Source organism: Sciurus carolinensis, chromosome 13 (assembly GCF_902686445.1).
Source record: "Sciurus carolinensis chromosome 13, mSciCar1.2, whole genome shotgun sequence".
NCBI classification, from domain to species: Eukaryota; Metazoa; Chordata; class Mammalia; order Rodentia; family Sciuridae; genus Sciurus; species Sciurus carolinensis.
Window position 1 is genome coordinate 53,968,292 of NC_062225.1, and position 24,917 is coordinate 53,993,208.

General features: G+C 39.3%; 1 protein-coding gene across 2 annotated transcripts in view; it reads left to right on the plus strand.

Annotated features, from left to right (window-relative positions):
* Nucleotides 1-24,917, plus strand: part of Fshr (follicle stimulating hormone receptor) — a 157,409-nt gene that overhangs the window by 106,363 nt on the left and 26,129 nt on the right. For both annotated transcript variants that reach the window (XM_047523033.1, XM_047523034.1), the window contains exons 3-4: nt 4,781-4,855; nt 6,936-7,010. In XM_047523033.1, the coding sequence (XP_047378989.1) occupies nt 4,781-4,855; nt 6,936-7,010 (150 nt within the window). The remainder of the gene's footprint in view (nt 1-4,780; nt 4,856-6,935; nt 7,011-24,917) is intronic.

Sequence of the window (24,917 nt, forward strand, 5' to 3'; positions counted from 1 at the left end):
ATATATTAATACATTATATATAAATATATATCATATATATGTCTATATAAATAATATATATAACTATTTCTTCTGGAAATGTACTACATAATTTTATATATTATTTACATATACACATATATGCAACATATATATATTACATGTGTGTATTCTATACACATATTATTTATATGTATATATGCCATTATATTGAATTGCAATAAACCAAAAAATCATTTTATTTTTTCCAGCATCTTAAATGTGCCCAGCAAATACAGATAGTCCACATTAAGGAAAGCCTAGACTACTATACTCTGAGTTAGAGATGATTGATAAAACCCAGGACCCAGTTTATTCATCTCTAGTTTCCCAGCACTGATCCCAGTACCCAAAACACAGAAGCTGCTTAACCAAAATTTGTTGAACATTTGTTGAATTAGTTCTCCACTCTTTAGAATCTCTCTCCAAGATTCTGCTAAACAAGAAGCTTCCCTCCTGTGTTAATACACAATTTGATTTGCAAAGACTCTATTTACTGCAAGTTTTCAAGAACACAGCTTTAATGTACAAAAACAAAGTTGGAAAATCTTTTATAATCTTTCAAAGATAATTCATTCACTTAGCAAACACTTGGCTGGGAACAGGAATACTAAGATGAAAGGCAATGTCACCGTCCTCCAGAAGTTCCTTGCCTAGAGAGGAAGATTTATTTATTTAAACTACAAAGTACATCTCCAGAATGCAAATCTAATGGAATATGTGAGAGCTTATGATAGAGTATATGGTTGGCTAGACTATAGGGACTCAGGGAAGGAAAACAGTTGACTAAATCTAGTCTGAGATTATTAAAAAGAAAAGAAAGAATTTGATTCAGTGAATATTAAAAGTATTTTTATGCAATTGAATCCCCTAATGTACCTAGTCAGGGAGGAATATAATGGCTATATTGTGGGGGAAGTGCTCTGTGAAGAGAGATTGATTGGAGAAGAAAAAATATGGGAAAAATATAATTGGGGAATATCTCCTCTATCAGAAAGGACACAAAGAAGTTTCTTTGAGTCTCTTGATCCATTTTGCGTTGCTGTAACAGAATACCTGAGACTAGGTAAGGTACAAAGAAAAGAGGTTTTTGATTCATGATTCTGGTTGCTAGAAGGGCCCAACAACATGGCACCACCATCTGTCTGTGTCACAACATGACAGAGAAGCAGAAAGGGAACAAGCCATGTGCAGAGGAGTATGTATGTGAGTAAGGAAAGAATTAGGGAGGGGCCAGGCTCAGTGTTTTATAAGAGCCTACTCTCAGGGAATTAATCCCCTCCTGTGAGACCTAACCCATTCTTTGAGACCAGCTTTAATCCCTTCAAATAGGCAATCATGACCCAGTCACCTCCCACTAGGCCCCACCCCTTAAAAGTTCCACCACCTTTCAACATCGTCACCCTGGAGACCAAGTTTCCAGTACATGCGCCTCACTGGTCAGAGCCCTTCAGTTTTCCTTTATCCCACAAAACCAATAGCAACTTTGCTCAAACGAAGCAGTTCCAGCATTTGGTAAATGAGTACCAGCTATAATGGTGGGCATGTTAACATCACTCTGGGACAGGCTGAAAATTATGCTGACCCTGACTACATTCAAATAATCATTACTTCCTGAAGTTCCCCCGACTGGAAAACATGTCACCCCACCCCTTTTTCTAATGTACTCGTTTTGTACCAGATTACCACTCCACTGAAAAGAAGAATGTAAATCTGAAGGAGAATTTCATAATTCCCTGAAATCCACTCCAGAGGGCATGTCCTCCTGATCCCCAGGACCTCATGCAAGCACATTCCCCCTTCCTTCATGCAAACATGGGATCTCATGGAAGGAACCTTGAAAATCTTCTCTAATCCCCAAATGACTTATAAACCCCTCACTCGTCAGTTATCTTCCCTCCTTGGGCTTCTGTGGGTAGCCTATCAATTCAAGGACCTTGTCTGGCAGGCAGAAGGGCTGGGGAGGCTATTCCACTGAGAAGGAGGGATAAAGACATCCCTCTATTAGTAGCAGCCCAATACATGTGTATGTTCTTTGCATGTTGTATATTACTAAAACTCCCTGGGACAGAAGCCTAAGTCATAGACAACACTAGGCTTGGCTGTCATTTGCTGGAGTTGGGCATGTTGGCAACAAAAAGGGCATCAAATAGGACCACATCTCGTCTGCAGTTTAGCAGATGCCAGTCATAGACTGAACACACTTCACCTACTATCAGCCATTTGTCCACCTACTTATCATTGCAAAACAACTCAACACTAGATGCTGGACATACAAAGACAGAGGAATACAATACCATCTAGGAACCCAAGTTAAAAAAAAAAAAAAAAAAAAAAAAAAAGCCGGGCAGGGGGGAGAAAGAAGGAGATGGGGTTGGAGGAGAGGAAAGAAAGAAGCAATGACAGAACAATGTGGTAATTATTTTAACTGAGGGGGAAAAAAGTCTTGTGATGATAAAGAAAAGCTTTCCAGAGGGAATTCTTTTTAAACTAAATAATTCACTCTGCTTGAGCTGATATCCTCAGACTGCTGTATCATGCTTTCCATATCCACTTATGTGTATACATGTTGGGGAAAAGTCTGGTGGGATATTATTATTCTCCTGAAAACTTTGCAATCCCAAGAATGGTCTTGAGACCTGAACTGTAAGAAAAGTAGACCCTCAGGCTCACTCAAGGCCTTCACCATGGGGAATTAGCATTCTGGCAAGGTCCTCAGGTGACTAGTGATATGGTAATATCTGAGAAGCTTCGTTGTAGAAGTAAAGAGAGTTTTTATCTCTGGGATCAAGCCTTCGGCAGAGCTTCTGTCCTAAAGGACTTAGGTCCCTTGCACTATTATTGTTTTCAATAGGACCTAGCAAATCATCCCATCTATCCCCTCATTTTACAATGAAGAATCCAAGATTCAGAGAGGTGGAGTGTATGGAAGAAGTGTGTGAGCCCTGAGGTCAATCAGGGTAGGTTCTGCCAATAGGTAGGGCTATTTACTTACAAAGCCAAAATGCCAACTTGGCAGGCATGTCAAAAGAATTGGAGAGGGTATCTGTAAAGTGACTGATAAATAGGAAACATCCAAAAAAAGATAACAAGAAATGGAGACAAAACTGGATTAAACTGGAATGAGAGCTCTGAATTTCTCAGTAAAGCACCTTCTACTGCTGCACCCTGTGTCCCTTCCCCTAACAAAGGCCAAAGGTGCCCTGCAACCAACCCTAACCACCCTTCCTGTGACTGAAGTTGAGACTCTAAAATACCCTCTGAAATACTTACATTAGAAGTGTTTATTGGTTGTTTTAATACTTTCTATTTTATTTGAACTAAAAAGAAAAAGAAATCCAGAGAAGTGAACTCTCAATAGATGAATTCAGGTAAGGAGAAAGGTTCTATCAGTAAGCTGAAATACGACCATGAGTGGTGACTAAATCTATGACTAATTGTTAATGAGCCTGGAAATAGCTCCTGAAGAATGTGGCATCACTTAAGTTTAAACTCTCCTTGTTGTCTAGCCTTTTCCACCATGCTGGTATTTTCAACCCCTCACTCCTTTAGATGTTCACACAAATGCCCCTTCCATGCTATCATAGAAAAAGAAAAGCTTTTCTCTCACAAAAATGTCTCCTCTCTCACAGGGTTTGTGAGGACGGCCTTGCCACCAGGGGTTGACAAGTCCCTGGAGTCTCCAGTTCTCTCACTGAGACAGTTGCTATTCACCCTTGCACTTGCCCTCCCTCCAGCCAGCCTCTCCCTTCCCTACCCTGCAGCCCTTTTACAGAACCTTTCTGGAACTCTCAGCTAAATCCCAGGCCTGTAGACAGGTTTCTGCCTCAGTCAATTTGGACACATACGGCCTGTGCAAGTCCCTGAGACACTCAGCAGCTGCACTAAAACTGCATGAGAGTCTTCTCAGGAGGCCTAGTAATAGCACGTTTCATTCGTGAGCCACTTTATAAACATTAACTGATTAAGCCGCCCTTTCTCCTCACAAGCTCTGGGCTTCTATGTAGTGGACTTCATTCTCCACTGCCTTCAAATTACTCCAGGAGACAAAAAGCTGGGATCTGAAGGATCTTTTCTGGGCATTTTAGGCTAAGACATCATTAATGTCTAAGACCTTGTGATAAAAACTTGACTGGAGTAAAGTGATGGAGGTGAAAAGGACTTAATCTTTATAGAGACTGAATGGAAGGTCTTCTCTTCTAAAGTCAGATTAACAGAGAGAAGAACTTGACCCCATGTTCTAGGACATGATCATTGAAATACAGCCTACTGGTCAAATGCAGCCTACCACCTCTTTGTATAAATGTTTATTGGTACCCAGTCAGGTCATTTATGTGCCATCTAAGTCTTCTTTGGGGTTGTATTATCAATTGAATGACTGCAACAGAGGCCAAATGATCCCCAAAGTCGAAAAACATTATCTGAACCTGTAGAGAAAATTTTCTAACCTTTGGTCTGAGGACACTTATTTCTTATCATTCTGTATATTTTCTAGACACTTGTAAGCAAGTCTCTTTCCCTCTCTGGGCTTCAGTCTCTACATCTGCAGACTACACAGTCTCTAATTTGCACCCCTGCTTTGAATTCATTCTCCCATTTTTCTGTAAGTCTTAGCATCTAATGTTTGTTCCATTATTACAGCTTTATTTGAGGACAGGAAAGGAATTTTGTGTAGCTCATGAATCCTCCCAAACCCAAGTCTCTAGCTGAGCACTAAACACCTGCTTGGAGTGTAACTGAATGTATGTTTCTTTCTCTGCAGAGAGATCTCTCAGAATGATGTCTTGGAAGTGATAGAGGCAGATGTGTTCTCCAACCTGCCCAAGTTACATGAAATGTAAGCAAGAAAGCTGGGGATCAGGGGGTGTCTCATGGCCATTACTGGTAACAGCCTCAGTGTTCTCTTGTATTCCTGGGAAGCTCGGACTCTGTTCTGTCCTCAGATCCTTAGATGGTCATTATATGTCAAAGTCAACTGAAAAGGTTCAGCCATGTGTCTCTTCCTGGTGATCCACGCACCAGTCCAGAGCCTAATATCTTGTTCACTACCTCCCACAGTTTTTGTATTATAGAACCAAGAACTTTATCCTATGACTGTGAGAATGCACCTCCATCTCATCCAAGTCCAAAATATATCCCAAATTTACTTTCTCTTGTTAACATTCCAGTTTTATATCAATACACTGATTCACTTCTGTTCCATTCTGGTTTATTGTCATCATAAATTAATTCACAGAATCAACTGAATGTCAAGACCACAAGGAGACTTTAGAGACTGACTAGTCTAAAATTTTCCCAAGCATATTCTGTGTATTATCATGTGTTCAAGCAAAAAAGAAAGAAAACGATTCTATGATCAAATAAGATTACAAAACCCCAGGCAAATAAAGTAATGCAAGTTCACTCACTATAGAAAAACTTTTCACCAAGTTTTTCATCCTAGTATATATTTGAAATCTCCAAGATGATTATGTATTAAGTGTTTCTGAACTAATGTTGCTGGAAAGGTTTCTTTCATGGAGCATTTATTAACCTCTCACAAATTCCAATGGAACACATTTCGAAAAGCCGATGAGTCCCTCTTTTCATTTAACAGATGAGGAATGAAAGACACAGAAGTTGTGAGGTTTGTCTAAAGCCACTCAGCCAAACTCACAGGAGATTAAGGATTTTCTCATAAATATCTCTGCTCCTTTGTATCTTCCTTAAAAATAAGGATTTTATTTTAGAATCTTCTAAATATCAACAGGGGACAAAACCAAAAATGAGTATAGAATATATACATATATTTTATATATTACTTGTTATATATTAAGGTGTTTGATTAGGAATGACACTCAGTCTGCCCATTTTGACAGACTCCCACCCCCCTCATTGTTATTACCCTCATGCCTCTTCCCTTCTTCTCTCTCTGCTTAGACTCCTCTTGCCCTAGTTGGGAAAAGAGACCTGACGGTCTTGGAACCCACAGGGCATATCAGATAAATGAACCAAAGGGCAGAGAGCCCTCTGGGCTGGTCAAGCAGGCATCCCTCCACACAGTCCACTGGGAAGCGGGAGCTAATGAGATGGCTCTTTCATCTCCTCCTTGCATCAAGAGGTGCTCACCCCCATGCAACACTGACTGTGTTTAAAATGATTAATTGCCTGGTACTTGAATCCAAGTAGCTACAGGTTACTGCAACATAAAAGCTAATGAAACAGGGAGGAAGTAATTAACAAAGAGCATCTCTGCAAATATACATTGATCCAGCAAGATGTGGACAAGATGTGCGCTCTCTGTTGAAATCCAAATGTGAACATGCTCACCTCCCCACTATTGATCAGGACACAGTTCAGGCCAACACAGGGCAGAAGTCACCACTTCCCTGGGGCTGTGAGAGAACGGCCTCAGTCTGTAGCAGGAAGGGAATCACTGGCCTATTCCCAGCTATTGGCTGCTGAAGTTCACCATTTACAATGAAGAGATAGCAATTGGTTTTTCCCCTCCATCAGTTTTTCTTTACCATTTCACCTCTATTTCTCAATCTCCTCTTCCTGCCTCATCCTTTCTCCCCCGTCATCTTCTTCTCACCCTCTTTTTACCTCCTTTCTTGTCTGCAGACCAAAATTCAATTCCCCCCTGTTAGTCTCATCACCTTTTAGCTTCCTCTGCCCTGAGAGGTTTTTTTCTGGTTAAAGACTCAGTTCTGCTCAGGGTGACATGACAGGTGGAGAGGTCCCAGGTGGTGAGCACTAAATGGGACAGGGTTAATAGTTTGCACAGTTTAGTATAACAAAAGGCACTGCAGGTTGCTCAATATTTTTTGAAACAAAGGATGGGTGGGCAAATGACTAGATGAATGATTTATTGATGTACTCAGCATAATATGAAAAATACTGTCTAGATCACTTGCATGTACTTTCCTCTTTTACAGTAGAATTGAAAAGGCCAACAACCTGCTGTACATCAACCCTGAGGCCTTCCAGAACCTTCCCAACCTTCGATATCTGTAAGAATTTACATTCTTTGCCACCCTCTCTATTATCAATTTGTATATTCTTGTTTTAGTAAAATGTCCCGTTGTTACTCTGGGGCATAATTGCTTTTTATCGTGGATGTGGGGCAGAAGTGAAGGTAGGGAGACACTTGGTGTAGATTTTAGTTTAATGAGCAAATTCCACTAATATAATTGCATTTTGTTTTCATTTGCAAAAACAGAAATAAGGAATGCCATTTGCATTAATGGGAATGTCATGCAGACCTCTTACAGAACTCAGTCATAATTTTGTGTAAATGAGATGCAACCAAAATTTCTGCTATGATTTAGTTTGTGACCTTGACCTCAAAAATATTATTTCTCTTGTTTTGCATACATGTATTTCTTTCTCTGAGAGATTTCAGTGTTTCATTTGATAAGTTTTGGTTAATAACAGACATGGTATTTATTAGTAGAGATATTCCTGGTCTTTGAGCTCCATCCTTTGGGCCTGTTCTTATCAGCAAAAATGCTGCTGCTTCTACTCAAATGGTTTTCAAATTAGCTGAAGGCTTGACAGAGTCCTGAGTGTTATGATGGGCCTTACAAAATAACAGATCAGAATCTGGATCCTAAATTTTCTGAATCCATTTACTAGCTAGCAATCACAAGCAAGCACCTATCCTCTCAGAGAATGAAAATAATAATAATGCATGTGTATCTGTTATTTATTAACATAATAATGATACATGATCAACACACCCAAAGATACTTAAAGCAACAACCATCTATCATTTTCCTGTCTGCGTGTTGGTCAGTGGAATAGTTCTGCTGATCTGGACTATGTTTGCCTGACCTCAGCTAAGCTCACTCATGCATCTGTAGTCAGCTGGCAGATCATCTGGAGGCCGGCCATTGTGGAAGGTCTCAGCTGGAATGACTCAGTTCTCCTCCCAGTGATGCTCATTTCCAGCAAGTTGGCATAGGCTTGTTTCCACTGCAATCCTGGGTTCCAAGAAAGACAGCTGAAGAGTACAAGACTCTTTGGTCCAACACCCTGAACTAGCACATGATCTCTTCTGATGCATTTTTGTTAGCCAAAGTTCGCAGAACAGTCTAGTTTAAAGAGATGAAGAAATCGATGCCATTACTTGATGGAAGCAGCTGCACAATCACAATACAGCAGTGTAGATATATGGAAGGATATAGACCTGAAACCACATTTGCAATCAATTTAAAGTATGTAGAAAGTTTTCCACAGTGCCTGTCATACCAGGTGCTCAATAAATATTATGACTTGATCTCTAAATTTTGGTCATTAAGAACTGGAGTGAGCAGGTATAATAAAGAACCCTGAACCACTGTGTGCATCGGCTCTCTGAATGGGGGCTGAGGAATAGACTTAACAGAAGAGTTCATGTCATCTAGAACTCCTGCTCTCTGATAGGAGTCCCAGAAAGGGTCTGACAAAGAAAGAAGGTGGTCTGATCCTGAGTTCATGTCAGAGGCAGGACGGCTTCATGGCACACCACTGGTGAAGGGCCCCACTCTCAGAGGGCCTTACACTAGGTTCATTTCTCTGCTGTCAAAATTTTGAAAGGTTTAAATGTCTGAACATTTTTTAAACAAGAGACCCAGACTTTTCATTTTAAACTGCACTCCACAAATTAAGTAGCTAGTGTGTTCAGAGGACATGATCTCTTTTAGGTTGAGGCTTGGGATCTTGACTCCCTACGTGAACTTTTGTTCCTTAGGGGCAGAGACTCTCTGCAAGACTAATCTGGTTAGGCACATAATAGTGGAGGAAATATGTGGTAATAGAAAAAGCCTGAGTCCTAGAATCAGAAAATCTAGAGCTTCATCTTATCATTTGCTAGCTGAGAAATCTTGGGCCAACCACAGCTTCTAAAATGCACATGGCTTACATGAGCCTCAAGTGAAATTTGTATATAAAAATGTTAACATATGAAAATATTTTGTAAACTACAAAGTGCTAAAAAATTAATCAGAAATTATTTCTAGTCAACTAGTCTATCCTTTAGGAAAATTCCAGTAAATGTTGAATAGAGAGTTATGGTGATCACAAGGACCTGCTTTTGTTACCTAGAGTGTCTGGCATGGGTTCAAAAAGAATAGATTGAAATATGTCTTTGCACTTAATGGAGGAGCATAGAAAAGAAAGAGAAAAAACTACTATATTGGAAACCAGAAAGACTGGTATCCAGATAGGACACTGACATTATTAGTTACATACCCAGTTACCTTCTCTAAAACTTAGTTTCCTTATCTGTAAAATGGGTGATTATGAAAACCAAAGAAGATCATGCGTGTAAAAAAAAGCACTTTGCAAAAACACAGTATAAACATGATGACTAACTCTGCAAATATAAAATCATTAGTGCCCTTTACTCAGTTGGTTTTCTTTATTTCTTCTTCTCTTTCTCTTTCCTTTCCAACTTCCCTCACTTCCTTCTTCCTTGTCTCCTTTTCCTCTTACAAAATGCTTGAGTGGAATATGGACAGCACAGAGTCATCTGTAAAAGAACAAAAATACTCTATGAGGGAGAAAGGAATCCCTGGGTGCACCTCCATTCACAAGCTATTACATATGGTTAGTGCTAAGTGACCCTGCCAAGAATAAACTCATGAAGAGAACTGTCCATTCACACAATTTTCATAGCCTGTGACAATAACATCATGTCTGAAAATGGTGGACTAGAGTTTGTAAATGAGGACTGAGGAACCACTGCAAATTTGAAACCAAAAGATCCTGGTTTTGGACAACCCCTTGTAGCCATCACAGTTCATTCTTCATAATGAGGACCCTGGGTAGGGGAGAAACTTGGAAGGATTTGGGCAGAGAGAGAGAGAGTAAGGGGATCTTGGGCAAAACAGAAACACAGCTATGCTTTTGACCTGGAAGAGGAAGAAATCCGTGTCATCTGTCTTCGAGTTCCACCTCCCTTCATATCCTTTTCTCACTTCAAGGTGAGTAGTCCCCAATCCTACCTGTCCCCTTTGCAGTTTGCAGAAAAGTGAAGGTTATTTCTCAGAGTATTTTAAATCTGCTTTCTCACTGAAAAAAGAAATAGTAAGGAAGAATTATGTCATTATCAAAAGACCCTCCCTTTGTTACTCTGAAAATAATACTATTGTCTTTGTCAGTTCTGGCTGCTATAACAGAACACCATAGCCTAGATAGCTTAAACAACAAATTTTGATTTCTCATGATTCTCAAGGCTGGAAATTTGACATCAGGGTGACAGCATGGTTAGTTCTTGGGGAGGGCCCCTTTCTGATATGCAGACAGTCTTCTTCCCATTATGTCCTCATATGGAACATGTACATGAAGAAAAAGAAAGATTACCTATGTCTCTTCTTTTTTTATGAAAGTACTCATCCCATCATGAAGGACCCAACCTCATGACCTCATTCAACCCTACTCACAAACACCATCAAAGTCCCCACCTCCAAATTCCATCCCCTTGGGGATTAGAGTTTCAAAATATAAATCTCAAAGGACATTAATATCCAGTCCACAGCAGTTACATAATTTTCCACTGAACAAACTCTTTTAACATCTATTGCTATATGAATCCACTGTTGGGAAGCTGAGACTAGGAGTAACCTATCTTAGGCAGGCTTCTTGCACAGGCTAAACCTTTCTGAGCTATGCACTCCTCCCCAGCATGTGCTCCATGGTGGCCCTGGGGACTGCAATATTCTGCCTTCCAATGACACTTCTACCAGCAATACATCTATTGGGAGGTCAGACTATAGCATTTTGAAATATTTTCCAAACTGCTAAGGGGAATCACAAAAAATTCACTGTCAGTTCTCAGTCTGAAGGATTGTATCAGGGAAGCAAGGCCCAGTTAAGCTTCTATCTTGTATATGTCAACTCAGGCTGCCATAACAAAACACCATGGACTGAGTGACTTAAACAACAGAAGTTTATTTCAGACAGTTCTGGAAACTGGGAAAGCCCGTGTCAAGTTACAGGCTGATCGGTTTCCTGGTTTGTAGATGGGCACCTTTCTCCCTGTATCCTTAGATGCCAGAAAGGGGATGAGGGAACAGAGAATATTCAAATGAGTAAGAATGAGCAAAAACAATTCTCTGATGTCATTCTTAATCCTATAAGATTAGAATTCCACATGGATTACCTCACTTAAACTAAATTATCTCCTTAGGGTCCTATCTCCAAATAGTTATATTGAGATAGGACCTTAAGTATATATGAATTTTCAGAGACACAATTCAGTCCATAGCCCATCTCCATCCATGTTTATTTGTGTCTGAGCAGCAGTCATAATAGTTGCACTATACAGCAGCCAGGTCAAGGCATGTGGTAGTGATTTCAGATATTCTTTGAGTTGATGAACTACTTCCTTCAAGGCAAAGAAAATCACAAAATGAATTAAGGAATCCAGTGGGGACCAGTAGGGGTTGAGTTGGTTTTTTGTTGTTGTTTTGTTTTGTTTTGTTTTATCTTGAGCCAGCATAAATGTTTAGTATCAAAGCCACCGAAGCAGGAGATTAGAAGGGGGGAGGTAGGAGTGAGTTGCTATTTGACTTCAGCATCCTAATTGCTACACACACATACTTAGAAATGTTGTTCTTAAGTTCTCCATGTTGATTCCATTTCATGCTGTTCATTTGATGGCACAGAATTCAAGACAACTAGAAATCAGTGCTCTTCATCAATGCCTTCATGCTTCAGTGAGGAACCTAAAGTGGTTAGGAAAAAAAAAAAACTCATGAATAAAGAAATGTTCTTTAGCAGAATATGCATCAAAGGATTCATCTGGGTGGATTTTTTAGAGTCAATATTGTACTTGCATGCAATATTTCTTTCTTTACTGCTTTGCCTTCCTGGAGCTGACCTTTTGTGTATGAAAGATTATCTATTGATCTGTAAATAAGATTTACACAATATTCTCTTGCCTTTGCATCCTGTCAATGTAATTCTCAGGCAGCTGGGTGTTGCTCTTTGCTACTCAATAAACCATAGTTCCATTTTAGCAAACATGTCACACAGCTGTGTGGCCCCACTCACAACCCCCACTGGAAACCATCTTCCACTCAGATGTGGCCCATTAGACCTCCTTATGATGCCTGATAATGGCTGCCAAACCATCTGCTTTCTCCAACTGGAGACAATTGCAGGAGATTCTTTATTGGTACTCCTCTTAGCAATCCAAGCCGTTTCTTCCCCAGCCCTTTGCTAAGTCTCTCTCTCCTTTCTGAGTTCCTCTCCTTCATGTGGTTTGGTGGAAGTAATGAAAGTAGCTTTTCTGATTGTAAAAGCTAAATCATTTCGCTAGGTAGCATGGTAAAGGGACAGAGGGCAGGGACTCAAGAGACCACTTAGAATATTAAAGAAGGACATGGGCTCCAGTACCATCTGTCTGGGCTCAGGTCTCAACTCCTTCCCTTGCTAGCTGTGTAACCTTGGATAACTGGGTTAACTTCTCTGAGTCTCAGTTTTCTCTTCTACAAAATAGGAATGTTAGCATTGCCTGAATTATTTAATTGTATTAAATGAGTTGAATCAAATGTACTTAGAAAACTGATTGGCATTTTAAAAATTCCCAGTGTTAGCAATTATTAAATCCCTGACCCTATCCCTAACTAGCTGCCCAAAGGAGTTCATTTTTTTGAATCTAAGTCCTCTCCTCTGTTCAAACAATAAAGAATGAAACATAACAATACCTACCTTTTAAGAATGCTGTAGATTGAGATAATGATTATAAAGCCTCTTGTATATCATTGGGACACAATAAATGCTTCTTATTTAATGATGACAATCATAGTGGTGGTGATGACAATGTCTCTTTCCTCTTTCAATATTTATAAGATTTTGAAGACCTCTTTAACTGCTTCTTTTGGACAGAATTCACCAACCAGCATTCAAACATGGAAATGTATCATTTGTATTTCTCAAAGGACAAGGGCATTCTTATAGAACCTCTGACATCCAGAAAGGTCTTTCCAACAAACAAAAGTACACTACCCTAAAGAGTTCTAACAGAGGATTCCATTCTGTCTTTTAATGTTTATTTTCAATCCTTCTGATCTATAAGCTCACTTGCTATTCCCAAACAAATGGTTAGATAAATGCTTCTTATTTGTACATTGATTTATAATTTAACACTTTTATCATACTTTATTGCACTAACACATCACAGTAATCTATGAGGTGGTCAGAGCACTGTACGTGTATACTTGATATCAGAGAAGTAAACTGACTCGTCTATAGTCCTTGGTTATAGGGTTTTCTGACAGAAACATGCAATGTCCCCACAGAGTGGATCATTCTGATACTTTTGGTTCTTATCCATGTTTGCCTCTCTCCAGGGGCTACAAAAAGAGCCATGGTAAGGTTCATTTTTATAAATTATGGCAGCCATATGCTTGGTAAAAAGAAATGGTGTTTCTCCATTAGTCCTCCCTAATTTTGGACCTAAAGTTGCCAATCAGTAAGAACTTATAAAATATGAAAGAATAGATGAAACCTCTGACCTTAACAAGCTGGCTTTATAGTTGGGGAGAGAAACAAGGTAGAATATTATAGCAGGAAACAAGTGAGTAATGTTTTAGTAATGCTTTTAATGATAAAGGATGGTAAAGTAAACAGCCCTGTAAATAACCCATATCTATGGTCACACACACACACACACACACACACACACACAAATACTGCTCTCTCTATATGTATATACATATATATATATATATATATATATATATATATGTACTGGTCTATACGCACACACACACACACACACACACATATATATACTGGTCTATATATACATATACATGCTGGTGTGTATATATATATGTACATAAATATACACTGGTCTCTCTCTCTATATATATGTATATATATATTCTCTATCTCTCTCTATAATATATATATATATATATATATATATTCTCTTTCTCTCTCCTATAGAGAGAATGTGAAAGGACCATGGAATAGGCAGAAGATGAGAAAAACTGAGTCCATAATCAGTTTTTGTGGCAATGATTTGGACTACAGATTGAGCAGTGCAGACTATACTCAAGAGAGAGCTACTAAAGGAAATTTGCTACAATCCAGGGATATAGTTATGGTAGCACCAAAAAGAACAGAAAGGTATGGTTCAATGGACGACACATTTCCAGAAGAGAATGACCGGCATGTGTTTTACCTCTAGGTGAGAAATTAATCCAAATGATTGCACAGATTTTGCCCACTAACCTCCATATGCAGTCAGATACCTCCCACCTCAAAGCCTTCCCTAAGCACCTCCCACTCAGAGTCATCCTAAAGATAATATTCATCAAGAATACAGTCATCTTACACAGGGGCTGTGATTAGTGGGGGGAAAAATATTAGCCATGTCCCTGGTTGTCAGTGTCATAAGTATCTAAGGATGTTGCCATGACTACGAGGAAGTCTGGACACAATGGAGAGTATACAATTGCTTCTTTTATCAGTAACCTGTCTGGCAGATCCAACTTGCCTACCATTGTCAACTCTAAGAAAATGTGGCCAGATTTTCCTTCTGGAATACTGATGTTCAAGGTGAGATTTCAGCCTGAGTATGTTAGCTCCTGGGAGGGCAAGAACTTCCTCTTCATGGTGAAGATGATGATGTTTTTTATGCTGTTAACCTTTCTTCCATATTCAGTATGTTTTTCCTGCAATAACCTCAGGTCCTTTCCATCAGTGAGGAAATCATTCAATTTATCAATTCACATAATGTGTTCAGGTCCTGATATTTTTCTTCTCAGGAAGAATTTGCATTTGTAAAACAGGAACCTGGAAAAGATAGTACTAAACTCAGAAGTTGATAATGCTGGAATCCCAGGTATAAGAGATTCCAAGGAGAGAAAATTGCTACAGGGGCCATTCAAATAGTACATTGTTAACCATTCATACCATGCACTTTCAGATTCTGAGCAATGTTATTTTTATAGGATACTCCTTCTTACAAGGTACATGTATCCTCACATCTTTAATTATAAAATAAGGCCTGTCTTTCTGTCATCACAAGAAATTCAGATACAAGCTGGGTTCAGTGAGAAACAAGTCTCAGATTGGCTGAGTAAAGAGCAGCCCTGCTTCCTTCCTCATCGCTAGTATCAGCCTCGCTACAGCCATCAGGCTAGTGATGTACAAATTCCTTTAGGTTTCTTCATCTGCAAAACTGAAATAATGAAATACACTTCAGGAAACTCTAGTCAAAGGATGAAAATGAACTCCATGTCCCTAAGATCTCTTTTAGCTGGCAAGTGTTTGGCTTCCAAAATGAGATCTACACAAATCTGGGACTCAGTGTCTCACTGTTCTGAGTCCAGAAAATTCAGGGCCAGGCCTGGAATGCATTCCTACCACTTCAGTCCCTCACAAGTGAGCACACTACCTCAGCAGAGCCCGAGGGGCACTAGATATGGGGATAGGTTTCAAGAGGAAGACAGCCCCCAGCAGCCACTGCAGCTGAACTGGGTGGGACAGATCCTTGGCAGGGCTTGCCTCAGGCACAGGCAGAGAGAGCAAGCTTGGACAGTGAAACAGGAAAGGGTGTAGGGCAAAGCCTTGCTCTATGGAAAACAAACTGCCACCTCTTATTGCACCACTGCAAACTCAGTGTTGAGAGTTTCAAAGGGTATTTTTGTCCTTATACACCACTTCAGACTTGCATGTGTGGGAAAGACCACACAGCTCCATAGGGATGGGCCAGAGCTGGCTGTGGGCAACAAGGGTAGGAAGGACATGGAGAAGAGGACAAGTGTTATGCAAGTAAATTAACTCCTTCTTTTCTCCCCCACCCAATTACTGGGGATATAGTGCTAAGGAAAACCTGATCCGCACCCTGGAGTAGTGCAGAGAAGGAAGGAAGGGCAGAGGGGAGAGAGGCGGGAATCTCATTTTCTTTAGAGCAACCTGGTTGTGATCTAGTCCTCTTTGGCCTGGTTTTCACCTCACTTTTCAATACTTATTGAAAGAGATGCATTTTCTCCCTGCTTCTATGCATTCATTCATCTCCTCTATTTTATCTTCCACAATGCGTGTTCTTAGGGTATGAGCTCCTGGAAGGGGCATGCTCTAGCTGAATGCCCAACTGCTCCCAAATCCTTGACTTGTCTATATGTGGAAGGATTTGTCCTCCCCAAAAACACAGCTGCAGGAGGAACACATCCTCGGGACTCACCAGTCAGGACCAGGGACCAAGCAATTGGCAGGAGATGTCACCCCTGGAATCCACTGACACCTGATCTAGAGCAAGGGCTGTCCAATTCATCCTGGGCCCACACAGAGTGAAAGTCTGCACACAGTAGGCCCTTAATGACAATGTGGGCCTGGCATGGGAGCTTTCTTGTTTGGGTAGAGAGAGGGGAGCAGCTGCTGTTTTTAGAGAAATATCTTGGGGCGTTATGGAGTGTGAACACCAAAGTGACAAATGCTCTAAGAAAGAATATTTTCATCTTCAGCAGACATCTCAAAAATGTTCCGCTGCAGTTTAATCACAAGCTCACCCACAGTGATCAGCCCACAAGTAATGTCTAGCTCAAGAGGTGGTGATCTCTTCCCTCACCCACTTGGGATGTGAACATAGCAGTACTTGGAAGAGAGGACAGATTCTTGGGGTGGGGGACCTGCAAGGGAAGCAACTGAGCAACCCTACTAGCAAAGTTCGTCCAGCACCACCTCTCTGGCAAGGACCAACCCAACAGAGCCACATGGAAACAGATTCACTCAGCAAGACACCAAGGAGAAGCTCTTCTCTTTATGGAACAGTTCATGATCCCAGTTCCAGTCCTGAGCCTACTTGTGAGAAGTTGCAAGCAATTAAGAAGAAAAATAGCTTCCCTGGGCCTCAAGAAAAATGGAAGGAAAAATAACTGCCCTATCTTCTGTAAAAGAAGGAAGAAACAGAGTAAGACAGATAGGGTATGGGGTATTTTGAAAGTTAAAAGTAAAAGGCAACTGCAAGGACTGGTAGGTGCACAGCATTACTGGGTAACAGGAATCAATTTAGAAAGCACTTTTGCTTTGTATTAATTCGTTTTGTCATCAAAAATCCTGTGGAATATTTGGTGAGGGTTCCATGTTACAGATAGGAAGTTTGAGGTACAGAGATGGTGACTGAATTGCTGCTCAAAAATTAAATTAAGAATTCTTTTTGGACAGGAGGCCCAGGAAAACTGATACTTATTGAGCATCTCTTATGTGGCAGATTCTGAACTAGGCATTTTGTTCATACAATTTAGCTCATCTTTCAGTCTTCCAAAACAGCAAGATAGGTATTTTCCCCTATCTACAGATGAGGATTTTGAAACTCAGAGATTATATAAATGATAGAAGAGGGAACTGAAGCCAGAAAAGTCTAACTCAACCCATTTCACCCTGCTCTCCAGCACACCACAGCCAGGAAGGTAAAGGATGTGGAAGAAAGCAAATACACCCATTGTTCAGAGTACAATGTGGACACCTTAGTAATATGTTTGTCATTTGGATTTTGTGATCATGTACACAGGTGAAGTTGAAGTATAATTAAGAAATAGCTTTCTAAAAAATTTATATTTAAAATGAGTTTCAGTGAAAGATGTTCAAACTTAAAACATTAACTCTTTCGTGATCCCCCACTATGTATTTAAAAGTTACTGCTTGACACAAATTGGTGGTTTGATTAAAGTCATTCTTATATCATCACCCAAAAAGATCCCAAAAGGTTATCACTTGGCAACATTTTTAGCTAAAGACCAGAGAGGTCTTTAGAGGCTTTGAAAGTTGTTATACAGCCAGGATGATATAATGGGAAGAACATTATCGTCTATTGACATGGGAGCCAGAGAACCTGGATTCAGATCCCATGTCTTCCACTTTCTATCACACAAGTCAACTTGAACTCTACAAGTCTCACCTTCCATATCTATAAAATGGAACTAATAATAGTGTCTGCCTCATAGGGTTGTGGACTGGACTCAATGACTTTAATTCATGTAGAGTATTTACAATGGTGCTTAACATGTAGTAATAGAACTAGACGTGTCTAAACTATTCTGTTTCAAGTCTATAAGTTTGGGAAAGTCACTTTCCTTTTGTGAGCCTTGCTTTTCTTATCTGAGAAATGAGATTCATAATTATGCTTGTTGTAGCTCATTAGAAGCCTAGTGAGATCATATGAAGTAAGTCTGTCAGGCCTAGGTACTACACAAATAAAAAGGCCTGGCTACTTTCAAGTCATTTTTTTCTTAGGAGAGAAATCAAAGGATTTTCTGTGATTCATGTAACCAGCTTCTAAGAGTTCATTTACTTCCCAAATAGCAGCCTTCTGGTCTGTGGTCACCTTAGCAAGCCTCTCATTCAGTTCAAAGTCAGACACCAGTCATTGTGTCCCCAAGATGGAGAAGACAGCTATGAATCTTGCCACATTGTCTTCTTAAACTATCTCTTTCAACCTCCAAAATTATCTGAAAGGCACTAGTAGAAAGTGAACCCAAGTTCTGCCCTTTCACCAATGCAGTTCTGAGTATGTGAACTGTAAGAATCTTATTTGTATCATGTTAGCATAATGTAGGGTGCTGCCTAATATATTTACCAACTGTGTCCTCATAGTGATAGCATTTTCTCATAATTAGTCTACAGAAAAGGAAATTGGCATGAATGCTTTAGCTTGTAGAAGGGCTTCTAAGGTTGACTAGGAAGCACCAACTCAGGAGATACTTCACAATCAAGATGGAGCCCAAGGACATGTTTGGGAAAGCCAGCATACTTCTTCCTTCTCCTGATATTTACAATGGATAAAATTGTAGTAAAGGCTCCAAGAATCCTACAGGAAAGAAACTGCTTAATCCTAGAAAATACTAGTATTTCCCAAGCTTACTTTGCTATTACAACCTTGCCTTTTTAAACAAACCATTTGTCTCCTTTATAAATAGTGTTTCTACAGAGGTGCTCAGTTTCCAAGTTGAAAGGTCTTAGAGGTCATAGTCCAATTCCCTCCTCAGAAAGAAACTCTTCCACACAGTTACTTGAACACATTTCTAGAGGTGGGACATCATTAACTTTGCAGTACAACCCATTCTTCTTTTGGGCAACTCTCATAGTGAGAATCTCATTATGGTAACCCACTAATGGTAAGAGCACAAGCTTTAGATTCAGAAAGATCTGGATTCAACCTCTGACTCTACCTCTCCTTATGTGGCCTTGAAAAAGTTCCTGGACCTCTCTCAGTCCTCAACTCTGAGATGATAATACCTATCTTCTAAGGTGGCAGTGAGGAATAAATAAAATAATCAATAGTAAGTGCTCAGTGTGGTACATAGTACATAGGAAGTGTTCAATAAATGTTGACCGTTATTATTATGAATCCTGTATCTACTTTCCAGAACAGCACAACAAATCTATTACCATTTCCACTTGGCAGCTCTTCAGAAATGTGAACTACTCTTCCCAAGAAAACTATCCTACTTGTTGAACAGTATGGTATTAATTCCTTACTCTTCCATGAAAAAACAAAACAACAACACTGCACACTCCAAAATAAGTTGATTTAATTATAAAGTATGCACATACACATACACACAACTTCAGTATTGCATATATTATAAACATACACAAAATAATACAGTATTAAATAATGATTAATAAATAATGTTCCCACATTTTCCTCTTGTTATATATTAACATGGCACCAAAAGTCTATTTTACTCTAACTATAATATTTTAGAAAAAGCAAGGTCATATGGTGCATTTTGTTATTTTTAATCCTTTTAACACTAAAAAAAGCAATTTGCAGGTCATATCAATATTAGATTTTAATAGTTGTCAAAGCTAAAAATAAAACTTCACAAAAATAAGTAGATCAATGCAACAGTGCTCCATAGGTACATAGATACTTAATTTTCAATCCTATGCTCCTTTTATGCAAACATTTTTATGAACTCAGCTAACAAATTTTCTTCCTTAATGTCAATCAGATGTTCTTACAAACTGACTGTAAGATGTTGCATTTTTATGCTTTTAATGAAAACATTCAAAATCCCATAAAAAAACTGATTAGAGATACATATTTCCTGATTTTTAAAATATGCAATGTAAGAGTTTTCATACATATTGACATACTTACATCATTTTCAACCATAAAATAACCATTAGCATACATGTTTTTTCCAATACTCTTTTTCAAAAGCTCTCTTCATAGCATAGATTTTTCTTCAAATGATATTGCACTCCACCTCATTATTAATATAGCACCTTTCCCTTAAAGAGGCAATTTAAACATGACCAGTAGGAATATCTGCTTTGTAACATTATTTCAGTCTGTCATTTGTCATCACAGAAAAAGTCAAGTTTGGATCACGTGTCTTTTTGTAAAAAATATGTAGGTCATCTCTAATTTTGTCAACTCTGTAATTTTCTTGAGATGGCCAACAGACCTGTAAGTGATAATATGATCCTGACAAGAAAAATTCAGAACTCAGAGACTGAACAGAATCAGACATGAAGACTGGTCCAGGCAGGTTTATCAGAAGGAACTAGGGGGCAATCAGAGGAAAAGCACAGGAAGAATCTGGAAAATGCAGGTGTGGCTTTCTGCTTAGGTGTCATGGAGGTCCCATGGGAACAGTAGGGACTTGGACACCAAAACACCATTGCAGAACCCAAGAGCACTGGGGAAATACAAGCCCCCAGCAAGCCAGGCCTAGCAGAATTGGGAAATCAGACAGAGTCACACTTATAGCAACTAGAATAGAAGGTTGGAATGTGACCATGGCAGTGAAGGGGCCTGGACAGGGCATTAAGTCTCCTTATAAGTTAAATCTCATTTCACTACATAAAAAATAAATGATCTGAGTCCTGGAGACTTAAACTAACCTTCAAGACCATACCTCTTAAAGAACGATACAGCCAGGACTTGAACCCAGATTTTCTGGTGCTGGAATCATTACCTTTGAAGCTATGCTACATGCCAACTTAAACAGAAGCTTATTGCTAAATTCATGTACTGGGTCAAAATAGAACTGCAACCTGGCAGAGCAGATAGAACTGAGCTCTTGGAAATGCTGTCCTTGGGCTAATTAAATTCCCCCTGATTATTAAGGAGTCTGGTTTCCATGGAGACTGAGGTTAGTTTGAACTGAATAGGACAGTTAAATAGTCCTAGCTTTGAAGGTATGAGATTGGGAAGGCAGGAAATGAGGGTCTCATGAAATTCCTTACACAAAATCATTTTACAGAAAGAGAAGCTGAGATTCTCAAAAGGTAAGTAAAATGCTTGGTGTCATTTACCTAGCTAGAGGGAGAGCACATGAAGCTAAGGTCTGTATCCTTACACCTCAGGTCATAGTCATTGGGTCAGTTTCTCACACACTGCTATCTAACACCAAGTTTCTGTGCTATTATACCTGCACTAATCTTTATTTAATGAGCAGGAAGCATATGTTAGCATCTTTTATCATGTTTTATAGACATATTCAAATTCCCAGTTAATAAAGATCTGTAGTTAATAAAAATCTCAATCAGCAGGCCTCATAAAGTAACAAGTCTTTTCACATACACATGATCCTCATTATTTGCACATTTCATATTTGCTAATTCGCCTACTTGTTAAAATTTATTTGAAACCCTAAATCAATACTTGCCACACAACTGATGGCATCCCCTCCCTAAATTAAAATCTTCTAAACCATCTCAATAGTTGGTTCAAACCATAGCATAAACTCTGCTGACTCAAGTTCTAGACTAAAAGAACTGGTTTACACAGTCTCAGAATAGATCATTCCCTGCTATGGTAGATTTGGGGTGGGATAAAGAATTTTATTATTGGCTGGCATATGTGATGGGCAGGAATGTCTTGCCCTTTTTCTTGACTTAATTTTCTTAGTCCAGTGGGGTAAGAATTTGCTTCCATAGTAGGTTCTCAGTAATCACCCATTGGTTTGGCCTGATCACTACTACAAAGTCTTGAGGTGATGAACCAGTGAGAACATGGAATGCCTCTGCTCAGAGAACCTCCAAGTTCTCCTTTCGGTATCATAATGTGACTTCCAGTGATTGTCCATCAAACCCACTCTTCTCCACCTACCTCTAACGGTTGAGATACTGCCTTTTCCCTCTCTTCAGTTCTATCTTCCTTGGCTTCCCACCCTCCCACACCCCTCCTATGATCCAGCTGTATATACCTACTCTTAGCTCAGGTCAGAGGGCTCTATACTCCCCAAGACATCTAGTTTCTTTTCCTAGGAGTGGACCTCACTACTCCAGCCCACATTGCCCCACTCTTCTTTGAACTTTTGAGACACCCATGATCAGTAGCATACTATTTAGTACTGGATCATTTTCTAAATGTTTCATCTGTGTTTGTCTTACCTCAATTCACCTGAAAGCTCCCTGAAGCCAGGGCACTATCTCTGGCTTCCTCTTTCAGACAGATGGAGGTTTTACTAGAAGGTCAACACATAGTTCAGGGCAACTTAAACAAATAGACCCTACTAACTTAAGAAAAAACAAGAACCCACTAGTACTACTGAAGATAAATGGAAGCATTATTGATGCCATGAGCCTCAGAGCCAAAGGGACACCTGTTCATGAATGGCAAGTATATTATCTTGTGGCAGAATAGGTAGGGTGGTTCCTAGCAATTGTGGGGCCCAAATAAATTCATTCTGACAAGAGAGGTATTCAAGGTCATTATTGTAACCTAAAGATTAGGGACAATCAGGCATGAAAGGCGCTAACACCTGCTTAGAATGTGAAACTGGCTGTTGACAGGGGAGAACTCTGAGCCAGTTACTTTTCTTTAAAAGACCTATTTGCAGAACTTAAATTTGCTGACATTTTACCCTCAGGCCTTTAACTGTTTTTGAAGATAAACTGCAGTTGAGTGAATCAAAATAATTTTGCCGCAAACAGTCTTTTGACCAAAGCAAACCCATTGAGACATAGAGCTCCTAGCTGATTACCCACTTCCACTCTCCATCAGACATGAATTTATTGATCAGAAGGGAAAAATGAATTGAAAACTAAGTGTTCATCTGAACTCCATTTCCTGTGTTATCTTGGGGTTATAGAAAGTCTCAACTACACAGCTATAACCAATAATCCATCTCACTAGATGGTCACTAGATCTTTTTAAGTGTCTTAAACTCAGCACTACTGGAATAATTCTAGTCATTTTTGCAGTGTGTTTTCTTTTATATAAAGACCAAAGATTTCAATGTGCTTTTGTAGATATGTATAGATATTCATTCCACAAGTATAGTGACCATGGAAGTTCATACTATTCATGTTAGTTAAATGATGCATTTGTACCATTCTCATTGGAAAATCATGAATTCCTCAGTCTTCCAATTATATAAAACATATCAATTCACTCAGAGAGATAAGCTAGTTGCTAGGTCAAATCAGTTGGATGCGATGACAACAGGCAGTACATAAATTCCTTGTGTGCTCATCTACTGACAACTCATAGCACATTAGTTGACTTAAAAAGCTTGGTAAGCATGGTGCCAACCACTGTGCCAACATTGAGTTTCCAAGAAACATATGAATCCTACCCTTACACCATTCAAAATCTGAATGAAGAGACACTGGATAAATGAACACAAAATAATACATAGTTCAGAATTCCGATGGGTGACTATAAAGGAAAAGTGCCAAAAAAGAATATAATTATACTGGGAATAAATCAGGGACCATAATTTAGATTGGCAGTCAGGGAGTTTCTCTCTGAAAAAAAAAATGACATTTGTAACTAAACTCTGAAGGTTGATTCAAAGTTGACCAGGTGAGGAATGAGTGTGAGACTTCCTGATAAGCACACCCAAACACCTGGAGAGAGTAAAGAACTCAGTGTATCTGAGGAACTGAGAAAGAGCCACTGGGGCTAATGCATATTATAGAATGGCATGAGATGAGGATGCAAGAAGTGGCAGTAAAGAGTATAAATTTTGCCCTGAATGTTATGGGAAAGAACCAAACCCGTCACAGAAGTAGAGTAAAGACATCTGATTTTCAGTTTTTAAAAGAACGTTCCACATGCTATATGGAGAATGGATTAGAAAAGAACAAGATTAAGTGTGTGGGAAACAGGAGACTGTTGCAGAAATCCAGAGGAAAGATTTATTTTAGAATGGTCTTATTTTAGAATGGTGTCAGTAGAGATGGACAAAATTGTATGGAATCAAGATCTATTTTGGAAGTGGAACCTAAAGAGACCAAGATGGACTGGATATTGGAATAAGAGGAAGCAGCAGCCAATCTTGTCACATTTCTAACAGGCAACTGATGAATGGCACTGCTATTTATGGAGAAGAATTGAGAGGAGTGGTTTGGTGAAGGTGATAGTGAAGGAATGAATTTAGTTGGTTATGTCAATGAAACACTTAGGAAAATATGTGAAGTAACTTTAATTAGTGATGGACTAGAAAGGTCATAAGACAAGTATAATCCAGGAGTCGTCATCATATCCATACTACTTAGAGCCATGGGAAACGAGATCTACCTACCTGAGATTATAGAAAAAGGGGGCGAGGGGAAGACCCAAGTACACATAGAGGAAAAGGAACCTACAAAGCACACTAAAAAAAGAGGAACAGAGGAGGAGGAAGTGGTTTAACAGAAGAGTGCAACATGACAAAAAGCAATAAAAGAGTTCTAATGATCATGAAACTTCCAATACAGTGAGAATTTTAAGTGTTTATTAGATTTGTAGTAGGTTGGGTGGTAGATTTTTGGCATGGTCATAGTAATTTTGATGAAGAGGTGTAGTATGGAAAGACAGATTAGAGCAGGTTGAAGATAAATGAGGTAAGAGAAGATGAAGATGGCATTTGCAGACAACCCTTTCTAAAACCATTCCTGTAGAAGAAGGAAGAGAAACAGGACTGGGCTGCAATGCAATTGGACATGGAATAAAGGGAGCAACTGTCAATAATCTA